This window comes from Agelaius phoeniceus, chromosome 12 (assembly GCF_051311805.1).
Source record: "Agelaius phoeniceus isolate bAgePho1 chromosome 12, bAgePho1.hap1, whole genome shotgun sequence".
Taxonomy (NCBI): Eukaryota; Metazoa; Chordata; class Aves; order Passeriformes; family Icteridae; genus Agelaius; species Agelaius phoeniceus.
In genome coordinates this window covers 2,888,135-2,900,047 of record NC_135276.1, presented here as the reverse complement: position 1 = coordinate 2,900,047, position 11,913 = coordinate 2,888,135, and the positions used below count along the sequence as shown (strand labels likewise).

The 11,913-nt window shown below is 45.2% G+C and overlaps 1 protein-coding gene across 2 annotated transcripts; it reads right to left on the bottom strand.

Moving 5' to 3' along the window:
• Positions 1-540: 540 nt before the first annotated feature.
• On the bottom strand, positions 541-9,981 carry LOC129125216 (fatty acyl-CoA hydrolase precursor, medium chain-like). 2 transcript variants are annotated; one of them, XM_054640548.2, is made up of 13 exons: positions 9,839-9,981; positions 8,307-8,499; positions 7,496-7,640; positions 6,919-7,052; positions 6,430-6,583; positions 5,461-5,562; positions 4,527-4,631; positions 3,729-3,869; positions 3,558-3,644; positions 2,435-2,582; positions 2,118-2,249; positions 1,715-1,787; positions 541-1,288 (listed from the first exon to the last, which is right to left on the bottom strand). In XM_054640548.2, exons 1-13 carry the CDS (start codon positions 9,909-9,911, stop codon positions 1,114-1,116), a joined length of 1,662 nt encoding a protein of 553 aa, XP_054496523.2. In that variant the 5' UTR covers positions 9,912-9,981; the 3' UTR covers positions 541-1,113. The 2 variants fall into 2 exon arrangements, with proteins under 2 accessions (XP_054496523.2, XP_077041224.1); XM_077185109.1 differs by lacking the exon at positions 8,307-8,499 and having other exon boundaries at positions 9,839-9,925.
• Between the last annotated feature and the right edge of the window lie 1,932 nt (positions 9,982-11,913).

Below are 11,913 nucleotides of genomic sequence, written 5' to 3'. Positions count from 1 at the left end.
GGGCAGCAGTGCAAGGGGTAGTTGGAGTAGGGCTGTTTGTTTGTTAATGGCCATGAGGAGAGCTCTCCTGGCTTCCTGGATTCCCACATTGTTCCTCTGTATCCTGCTTGCCATGTAACCTGGCAAAAAGCCACTTGCCTCCCGGTGTGCCCTGAGCCCTTCCCCAGCTGGGGGAGCCTGGGGGTGCACACTCTGCACATCAGCAGATCTTCTCTCTGGTGCTGCTGAGCCAACAACGTGCAGGGAGCACCACCAGCCTTTGCTCCCCCCTCTGCCTCTGTGGGCATCTGTCCTGCCAGCAGTGCGTGCTCCTGCAGCCCCTGGACTGGGCAATTGCCAGGAAGGAATGAAGGACACCCAGTCACACCCCAGAAGAGTCTGTGGAAGAGCCTTAAGCCTCAGGTCCTGCACAGACACCTGAAAAGATTCATACCTGAAACCATTTGTGTGGAAGAAAGAACCTGGGCACGTTTCTGGCTCCTCGCGTGTGCCTTGACCTCTCGGAATGAGCCTCCATCAGTTAAGTGAAAGAAAAGGAAGTTCCAAAAAATCAAAGCAACATTTATTTAGAACAATTCACAAAGCAATAAAACAGGTAGAGATTTTCTGTCCTCTTTTGTGAGATGTCAAGCCCACCTCACAGGCGTAGTTTGATGGATGCTCTGCTGCCTACAAGCTATTTCCAGTTAAAGAAAGCAGAAGGAGTCCCTAGGAAGGACAACTGGCCATGCCTTTCTGCAAGAAGAAGGGAATAAGCATATAAAATATTCTGACACTTATGGTATAGTCTATATATATATAATTTCTTACAGATTTCAGTTCATTTGCCCATTCCCACCTCAGTATTCAGTTTTGATTTGCCCTGAGTAGGTACCATGGTCTGTCTGGACCTGGACAGATTGATTTTTTTTTTTTTTCTGCTTGCTTCATTAAATAGTGATTTTCAGTCTGACAAACATTCTGAATGCCCCTTGTTTCTGTCCCTTCACTGGGATTAGGACAGCAGATTACACAACAGTGAGTTAGGAGGTGATTATTACTCTGTATGCTGACAAACTCATTTTGTTTGACTTTCCTTTGGGCTTTAAAAGCAAACGGTGGCCTCCACAGTTCTTATAAATCTGTGTGTTTTCTCCTTCCAGTCTGACTTTGTTTCATGAGCTGTGCCCAAAACTGCACTCTGTGTTCTTTCAGTTTCTTTGCTGCCTTTTGCTCCAGGTCTATTGCCAGGTATTTTTCCTCCAGGTCATACTGAGGCCAATGGACCAAGCCCTCTCCGTTGGGATTTCTGGAAACAACAGAAGGACAAGTTAGCTCTCCATTTGCCAATCCATTGCTGTCTGACTGCTCAGGTTCAGAGCAGTTCAGAAAACCAACAGGTGAGCCCAGCTGATGTGATTCTGGTACCTGAATAAATGGACAGTATTTTATGAAAATGCTCATCAGTGGAACAGCAAAAGTGTAAAAGTTGCCATTCATTTTAGATCTAAAACTCCATTCCAGATGGAGTAACTGCTCTTAGATTTTTTCTTTCTCATTTCTGCTGGGTTTTATTGGTTGTTTTAAGACCATTAAGAAGAGATATTGCTTCAATATTTCTCTTAAATTCTGTCAAATTTCTAGGAAGCAGCATATAAGTACTGCTTCAGGCAGGTAAGTACCTTCTGGGCAGCACAGACTGAACTTGAGCTGTAATTAGCACTGTGATTCTCACCCATTTTTAGCAAAGTTGGTCCAGTATCTCATAACAGTCCTGCTAAGTTCATTTTCTTCTTCTGTAGCCCCTCCTGCAAAGGGAGAGATGGAAGGGCCACATTAGAAAGTAACTAATGAGTATCAGCTGTATCAATTGCAACACTTCTCCTGGTTGCCCTGTTTTTCTAGGAGGTTTTTCTAGGAGAGACCTGCAGATGAATGATGTAATGAAAAGTATCTGCTACTGAAGATAGAAGATGCTTATGCTCATAATGATGCTTATGATATATAAGGTATGCTAATAATAAGTATAATGTTTTTGAAGCATATAAGAGAGAAATTCTATTCTAAAGCCCTGCAGTAATTGAAATGAGACATAATGAGGGTCTAAAAGGAAGATGGAGTACATATGGGTACATTACCAGCTAAGAATGGCTTTCCAAAGACAAAGGCAATCTCAGCTCCATGATCTGCTTTTACAAACTCTGGTACCAAACCTTCTGCGGAACTCGGCCGATGTTGGAATTCATAAAAGTAGACTGGGTTGCCAGCATCTAGAGGATACAGAAAAGTGCTGGTTTGAGAGCTGAAAATACTGCTCCAGAGATGATAAACATTCATGAAAAACTGTTTTGGTTAAATAAAAGCACTCTCAGTGCTCTGGATGGTGAAAAGTGCTGCACACTGTCCACACCAGCCCCCGACAGAACTGTACAGCTGTTCTGAAGCTGCTGGGTACCTCTGTGGTATCTGGCCACTTCCACAGATGAGATGACAAAGTAGACATCTCCCATTGCATCCAGGAGGCCATCTCGGACCTGAGCAGGGCTTTCTGCATCCCCCATGTACTCCTTGTACACTCTGTCAACAACTTCAGATGTAAGGCCCTGAAACAGCAATGAAAAGTATTATAATGATGATGAATGTTACAAGGAGCAACAGCAGTGGGTGAGTGTGGCCTCTGCACATGCCTGGCTAATCCTCAACAACAGCTTTCAGAGAAAATCCCCAGCTGTGTCAGAGTGTGGCTCAGAGCTCAGAGTGAAATTCCACAGCTGTGGATACAGGTGATCTTGGGGAAAAGAGGGATGCAAGATCAAAGGATCAACCACCTTTAGATAAGCGGCAGTCAGTGATGCTGACTCTTCTCTCTTCTATGGAAACACCTTCACAACAGCACAGAAATCCTGCTGGATTTCATAAAATCCATTGATTGTTGTAGATAACCATAATTTCTCCCATTCAGTACAAGCTTGGGCTCTGCATTTTCAAGTTCCTGGTGGATGTTTGTGTCATTGAATGATCCTTGCAAGTACTGGCCCTGCTTCTAGAGTCCTTAATTCTTACCTCATAATTTGTACTTTTCTATGGATTAGCTTCAGGAGAGCACAAAGGCACTACAAAGCCAAGAGATTTGTAAATTACAGGGAAGCAAAACCTCGAGAAACCTGAAGGAAGGTGTCAGAGCACCCCAAACCTCTCAGGCTGTCCTTTCCAGTGCCCAGCTACTGCTTTAGGAGGTTGTGTCCCATAGGTGTCCTGCCAGACCTGCTGCTACTCTGCACGTCTTGCATAACTGGGAGGATCTACAATATCCAAGAGACCTTGTTTATGGACCTGCATCACTGCTGGATTCCCACAGAACTCCTTTTGAGGAAGATGGACATTTAGGCTGGAAATGGAGAGGGTATTTGCAGTCACTGGAGGTAACAGGAATGCAGCACATGTGTGCCTGTTTCTGCCCCAATTCAGGGAGCTGTCCAGCACAATGGCATTTCCCTGTGAAATGTGTCCCTCCAGGGGTGAAACCAGCCTGACCAGCCAAGCAGCAGCACTGGCTTATTCTGAAACTGGTCTCTTACCTTAAAGATTAGTGGTAGGGTGCTCTGTAAAATTTGACGTGCAACATCTTTATCCAGACCATCCACAAAAGGAGGAAATTTCATCATCTGTGTGATACAGAGAATCATACTTATTAAAGCAGCCTCTATTTACAAAATGATATTTATATATCAACTTTATAATTCTCTTACCATAGGAAGTCCATATCCAAATTCACAGTTATTTACTCCTATGAGGTATGGGACAGCATTGATTGATTTTTCAGAGAGTAATTCCCTAGGGCTCTTTGGAAAAAAATTACCATCTACACATCCACTGCTGAAAAAGACATCCTGAACAAAACGGGAAAAAGGGAAAAGAAAGCTTCATTAGTGCATTCATTTTGCTTCTGAAAGTAGTTCAGATTTTAACTGCAGTTGCAAAGTGAAGCTAAAAGAAAATACAAAAAGTAATGATATCCATGCTAACTGAACAATCTCTGATTTTTTGCACTAGGAAGGAGGTTCTGTGAAGATTAACATTATATTTCTAATGTTTGTGAAGCAGAAGTCATTATGTTGAATTATATCTTTTCTTAGTACAATATGGCCATAGATGTGTGGAACAGTGGGGGAAAACCACTCCTGTATTGAAGTTTCAAAGGCACATAAGCAATGTGATAAGAACTTTTAAGTAGGACATAATATATGGTTTGATTTTCAGGTTCTCCAGAATCATCTGTGCCATTTTCTGTTCCTTGCCCTGGTAGAGCACGACAGCAAACCACAGGCAGCTCCAAGTGCATGCAGAATGAAGGGCAGGAACCTGTTTACACTTTTCAGGCAAGAATTCACTGCAGATCTGCAGTGCTGTCACGTCCTGAAAAAGTCAAGAACGTCAGATTTTACAACCACTTCAGGTTCTCCTAATATTACAGCCCACAAAGAGTATTCTCTGGGATGAAAAGATCTGAGGTGTCATTTAAATGCAAGAAGAATCATTTCACCTACCATTTTTTGAGTTATCTGTAGTAGTTCTTCTTCTGTTTTTCCTCTCAAGCATTCAACCATTGCAGCTGAACTGGATTTTTCACAGCCAGAGACAGCAGCAATTTTCTGAAAGCAGTGAGAACAAACAGTTTTGGACACATTTCCTCTGTCTGGCTCTGTGAGACACGGAGTGCAGCAGGAGCAGCCAAAGCTCCTGCACAAAGGGTGCTGGAGCCTGGCTTGTCCCAGCTCCTGAGAGAGGGCACTGGAAGCCCTCACAATCCTTCACACCATGGGCTGGGTATGAAGGGGAAAACCTCTGACTGCAGGTTTTTTTGATACAGAAATATTCTGAGACAATGCTGGTAAATAACGGGCTGGGCTGAGAAGGCTGGGTGACATAAAGGAGTTAGAGAATAAACCATCTGCAACAGGGAGCACATTCTACCACTCTTGGTGATGTCTTTTTGGCTGGAGCAAGAGCTGTCATTAGAGACAGCTGTCTCTTTTATGTCCCAGCTTCCAGGTTCTGGAAATTGTTCCTTGCAGTTGAAGAGAAAAGAAAGGGCTGGAAGCCTGTAGTTCTCAAAGTGAAAAAAAAAAACTGAATAAAGTCTTGTTTATTTGCACACTACAGGCATCAAACAGGAGGGGAAGAGAAGACTATTCAGTCTGACACTGGTTTCCAGCCAAACAGTATAAGTTCAGTTTTTTGGAAGACACTACATGTTACAACATTCCTGGACTTTTCATTCTTCTCTCATTGGGGATATTTGGATGTTTGAAAAGCAGCACATCATTAAACATGTACTATTTGCACACAGAAATACTGTCTTTAATGACTGCTTTGATCCACAAGAAATGTGAATTCACATGATTCAATATTTTGGACTGAACAGTGTAAGATATGCAGAACTATGTGGAAAAAGGAATTAAAATTCCCACCAGTACCCACCTGTGCATCCTCCTTAGGCTGGTCAGTGAACAAGCCCAGGGCTGCAGTGCCACTCTCTGAAATGGCCTTGTGGAACAAGCCCTTGGCCAGGGGAGATAAGACCTGTGAGAAAGCAAGGACAAGCATGACAAGCACTGTGTTCTCCCCTGGCATTTTGGGTTTCAGTATCAGCAGAGGCCATTGGGAGCATTTGGAAAGGCCATGTGCTAAGAGTGTCCCTGTGCAGCCTCTGGCCATAGCCCAGCTGTGCAAAGTGCTTTGGCAGCCCTGGCAGGGATGGGGAGTTCAGGGCCTTTCCCTCCCCCTGCCCTTTGCTCCCAGGGCCTCCCAGCACCGCCCTGCAGGGCAGGTACAGATGGGATGTGCCCAAGGCAGGCTGGCTCTGCTGTAGAAGGGCAGGAAAGAGCTTCTGGCCCGAGGAAGCAGGGATGTGTATGCCAGGTACAAGGAAGCCTGGCTGGGCTGTGTGAGCTGTACCAAAGTGGCCCCCTGGAGAAGGAGAGACTCACAGCCAATGTGCTCCGTGTTGGAGTAAAGATTGTACACAATCACAGGGTCCCAAACTGCAGGGCTGCACCAGCTACCAGAACTATTCACCTCAATCACTTTGCGCTGTCAAAGCAAACAGAATTGGGCAAGAGTCCACAACTCCTCCTAAAGGACTTTTCTCATGAGATTAGACCTTGAGGGTTGTTTACATTGGGAAAAAAACCCAAACGGACCAAAATTTAATTCAACAGATGAGTAATAACATTCTCTTCCTTAACCACAACATTTGAGCATGAAAATGACACATTTTTGTCATTCAAAAGCTGTGTTGTTTTGCCTTGTTGTGTTATCAAAGACCCAGGTGATGTGTCACTGTAACCCCGTCCCTTTTCTCTTGCTGACTTCCCATGCAGATACTGAAAATGGATGGAGGGGGTTTTTCCCCTAAGTAATTACAATTCAATATTACTGTGAACTTACAAGAGCAGAAACACTGATTCCTCCTGCAGATTCTCCAAAGATAGTGACAGATCCTGGATCTCCTCCAAAATGCATGATATTTTCCTGAATCCACCGAAGAGCCGCCACTTGGTCTAAATATCCCCAGTTACCTCGGGCATGCTCATCACCAGTGCTGCAGGGAGAGAACAGATTTGTTCAAGTGCTCCATGCAAGCCAGGAGGCAGAGGAAAGTACAATCTGTGGTGGGAGAAATCATCTGCCATTCTCTGCATAGAACTTCCCTCCACGACTGACAAATGGATGGCTGGGGCATCGCTGAGATTGGAGCAGCAGCCCCACAAGAACAGACCTGGAAGCTGCCTTGGCACTGGAAATTGTCCCCAGTGCTGCAGGTGCAGTTCAGAAATGTTTCTTTGCATAAGCAAGTCTTCTGCACTTCTCTTTACAAGGGCTTTGCACACATCCTTTTAGAAATCACTTAGGAAAAACTGAGATCAACCAACTTACCTAAAATATCCAGCAATACCTAATCTGTACTGAATTGCTACAACCACCACATTGTCAAATGCTGCAAGTACTGAGCCATCATATGATGAAGCTGCTCCAAAAACTAATGCACCTCCATGGATCCATACTAGGACCTGGAACAAGAAACACAGGATCAACCCAGCACAGGTAAGAGCCCTCAGTGAGAAAAACTAAATATAGTCCAAGAAACAACATTTGGTGCTATTTCACTCCTGATTCTTTCAGAATACATTTCACAAATTGTAGAAATCATTCAAATCTAAGGCCTGCAGGGCTACAAAATGGCACTACTTTTGTTAAATGCTTACACTGTGTCAGTGCCCTGTGACTTTGGACAGATCCTTTAGATTAAATCAAGCACTGCTTAGCTAAATGGCAGTACAATTTTACTTGTAAAATAGGGTTTTGTGTCTCTTTAATTTCAGTTAATATTGGCTGGGACAAAGCATGTAAGTTGTTCACCACTACAAAAGTGGCCCTGCATGTCTGCTCATGGCAGAGGTTGAAGTTTCCTGTCAGATAATTTTGCTCAAAGTGTTTTAAGGATTTTGCTTACAGGCAGCTTCTCCTTTTCTCCTGTAGAAACAGGTGTGTAGACATTTAGGTACAAGCAATCCTCAGACACTTGCAGAGCAACTTTCTCTTTTCTGTTGGTAACCATATTTGAAATAAACTGTCCTTGGACTTGGTCCTGTAGACACCTGAATAAATACAAAAGTAACAGGCAAGAGAATTCACTAAATCCTGAAAGCTGTGAAGAGAAGCTTTTTTGTACTTCCACAACAAAGTGCCAAGCAGAAATTGATCTGCAGCAAACTTTTAGATTGGTATGTGAAATACATATGAAAATATAAATGAATTATTTGAAGTCTCCAATCGCTTTTTCCACTGCAATGGCAGATATTAGCCTTGAGACACTGAAGAAGGCCAGTAGGACAACAGGAGTGAGTGAGACATTTACAAGGTAGATTGGAATTGCTGTGCATTTCCTATGTGCCCTTTTAAGCACTTGACTCGGCAGTTTCCCCTAAGGCTGTGTTCCAGCATTTCCTCAGCTCCTTTCTGTCCATGCTCCAAAGGTTTCCAGGGATTGGTAAGGGATGGCCAAGTGCTCCTGAGGCAGAGCATTGTCTGTAGGTGCTGCTCCATCTCAGCTCATCTGTGATGCCTGTCAAACAGCAGCTGCTGGTACAGAGAGCAGCTCCCAGAGTGTCTTTAGAAATGCATCCACTGGGACAGCTGCAGGTGCAACGAGGGGGGGCACCAAGGAATTTGCTTTCATGGATGGCCCTGTGAGCACATCAGTGTCATGGAAGTGCCCAGAGTTTAACATCATGAAAGGTTCAGTGGTTTGGTCATTGCCTTACATTGGTGGGTAGGAAGTGGCATCTCTGACACCTTCCCATGGCTCAGGTGGCTGGGGTTCAGAAAACCTCAGTGCTCCAAGTGGAGGCTTAGCAAAAGGAAGTCCCAAAAAGACATTTACAGTCCTGTCAGCTGTGTCCACTTGGAATTGGTACCCTCGGACTCTCCCGTATTTGGTCTCTGCTTCTGGTTGTTCTGTGGGACAGCAGCACAGAATCACATCACTGGTCTGTTTGTAAGCAATTGCTAGATTTGCTACTTAAATATACACCTTTTGTGCACTTAAACAAGTAGTTTTTATACATAAAACTTCAACAAACTCTCATCAGCTTTGACACTATACTGTCTTAATATGCTATATTATTTTACTCTTTTATTTTACTAATTTGATTACTAGTGTTTACTCATTTAAATTTTAGTTTAATTGAATTTAAATGTTAATTTTTAATTTTTTAAAATTTAATTTTAATTTATTCTGATGTACTTTCATTATACCCTAATTTTATCAGTAGAGCTGCCATTATTACAGCCTTCATTTTGATTGACCTGTATGTCCATCCCTTTCAGGTATATAATTTGTATTGTCGTACCACACACACATTGGTGGTTGCATAGAGATTTTAATATTTTTTTTTTCAGCCCTGGGTGGTTAGATAAAAACCCATTTTAAGATCTGTGTGCAAGTTCTAACATCAAATACAGATGTGGTACTGTGGCTGCTCAGCCTCAGCAGGCAAGATTTTGGGACAGGGATTTGACTTTGCTTATTGCAAAGGAGGCAAGTAATACAAATGACTGAAAGTAGATTAAAAACAGAAGTGAATTTTTGCTTCTGCAGCTCAGTTTGTGTGTCCAGATCAGCCCAGGGTTTGTGCCCCTCCCTGCTCAGGGTTTTTACCCATCCCTGCCCAGGGTTTTTGCCCATCCCTGTCCAGGGTTTGTGCTCAGTTCAGCCCAGGGTTTGTGCCCATCCCAGCACTGGGTTTGAGCCCATCCCTGCCCAGCGTTTTTGCCTGGCTCCAGCCAGGTTTTGTGCCCAGCTGAGCCCCAGTTTTGTGCACATCCCTGCCCAGGGTTTGTGTCCAGCTCAGCCCAAGGTTTTTGCCCAGCTCAGCCCAAGGTTTTTGCCCATCCCTGCCCAGGGTTTGTGCACATCCCTGCCCAGGGTTTGTGTCCAGCTCAGCCCAAGGTTTTTGCCCATCCCTGCCCAGGGTTTGTGTCCATCCCTGCCCAGGGTTTGAGCCCATCCCTGCCCAGGGTTTGTGTCCATCCCTGCCCAGGGTTTGAGCCCATCCCTGCCCAGGGTTTGTGCCCATCCCTGCCCAGGGTTTGTGCCCTGCTCCCAGCCCAGGGTTTGTGTCCATACCTGCCCAGGCTTTTTTGCCCATCCCTGCCCAGGGTTTGTGCCCATCCCTGCCCAGGGTTTGAGCCCATCCCTGGCCAGGGTTTGTGCCCTGCTCTCGGCTGGCCCCGGGAGGCAGCTGCAGGTGCCGTGTCTCCTGCAGCTGCCCTGGGCAGTATCCCCGGTGTTTACCTGTGGCCAGCAGCGCCGTGCCGCCGAGGCAGAGGATCCAGGCCAGCAGCGCCGTGTCCCTCGCAGCTGCCATGGTGCCACTGGCACCGAGCCCGCGGGCCGGGCCTTTATAGGCTCGGCCTGGGCCGCCTTACGCAAGGCAAACCCGGCTGAGGCGAGGCAGCGCTCGGGCTGCGAGCCAGGCCGGCACTGCCGGGCTGGGCCCGGGAGCGGGGAGCCCTCCTGCCCACGGCGCTCCTGCTGCCTCCCCAGCGCTCCTTGGCCATGGCATTGCCAGAATCCCGGGCCCCGCGGGCTCCAAGTGCTTTGGAAACGGCCCGGCATTGCCGGGAGCGCTGTCCTGCTGCTGCAGCACCTCCGGCTGCGGCTCCGGGGGAGGCTTTGCTCAGCCTGCCCCGCACACACCTGCAGGGCACCTCGGCTCTGCTCGCTCACATTCACTGCCTTTGGGTGCTGAGATCTCCGTGTGGGAAACAGCCTAGCCAAGACCAAACCTATAGCCCTTGCTTGGGTGCTGCTGTGCATTCTCTCTCTGCCTTCTCTTACCTGGTACTGTTTGGGTTCCTGGTAAGGGAAAACTCTTTCCATGCAAATTGGAACTACAGGAATCCCTCCTTGTGGCTCAGCTCCCACACTGGTGGGCATTCATGCCTCACTAGTGACACACAAGCTACAGGAGGTGTCCTTTGCTGCAAAGCCAAATATCCTGTACTCTACCTGCTGCTTTCTACTTTTGATGAATTTATCTTCTATAACCTGATCTTTGCTGATTTTACTAGAATCCATATTTTCCCATTTACTTTCCTTTTATTTTCCGCCTTGATTACTATTTTAATTTCCAAGCTTTTCTCCTCTTTGTTCTGCTCACTACTTCTCTCTCAAGTACCTACTCTGCAACAACTCTGAGCCCACATCCCATCCACAGGCCTAGAGAAGCAGCCATTCTGAAAATGGTGTGTGTGCAGACCAGTTTCTGTGAACTCTACCAATCCTACTTACAGTAGGATAAGATAACAAAAAATGGGACTTTAGATCCCTACAGCCTTGTCTGGAGATACTTTGGTAGATCTGCAAGCATGGCATATATGCTTTGCAAATGTGGAGACTCTTACTCCAGTGACACAGACTAGTAGAATCTGAGGACAGTGCTACATACCTGGTGAGTATGATTCTTGAATCCTGTTTGGCATTAAATTAAAGAGATTTTGCAGCTTGCCCTCAATCAGTGAATAATGCATAAGTCTTAATGTGACATAATTCATAAGTAAATAATGCACAAAGGTCAATGGAAAAATCCTGCCTCATGATGACCTTTGCCTCTTTGTACTGTAATAAACAGCTACCTGTCCTGATTTCAATAGCTGAAAAAAAATGGACAAATATTGTGGTAATCACATATTTGTGAACAGAGAGAGATATAATTCTCTCCCAGGATTTTCCTGGGAAGCTTTGAGAAGCTGTGAGAAAGCTCAGAGAAAACAATTCTTATCTCCATTTGCTGCAGCTGTTGTTGTGCACATGTGGAATGTGTTATGGAGATTGTTTACCAAAGAGTGGTTTCTTAATTGGACACTGGTGGTGGTGTTTGGATTCATTGACCAATTGGATCCATGTGTGTTTGTTGGGACTGTCTGTCAAGGAAGATGGGTTTTTCATATAGTATAGTACAATATAGTATAGTATAGTGTAGTACAATAAAGTGATTGATCAGCCTTCTGCAATCACTGACTCAATGCTCGTTATTCCCTGCTCAGGGGCTCACTGCTACAATAAAATATCACCGCCCCTGCTGAGGATTCAATGAAACTACAGAATATAAAACTTAGAGCTAAAGCCTCTGAAGTTTGGAGAGCTTTACCACATGCTAAAGAAACAATGTGAATCTCACCTCAGGAGCCAAGAGTGTCACAGTGCTTATCTCGACATAGAAATCAGTAAGATCTTCTGACATTTTCCACTGTGATTATTTTTAGTGCTGGCCTGTGCTAGGAAGTCAATTCAACTGCACTTCTCTGCATACACAAGATGAGTGTGTATTCTGTGCACACCCATACAGCACTGCCTGTTTATCTCCT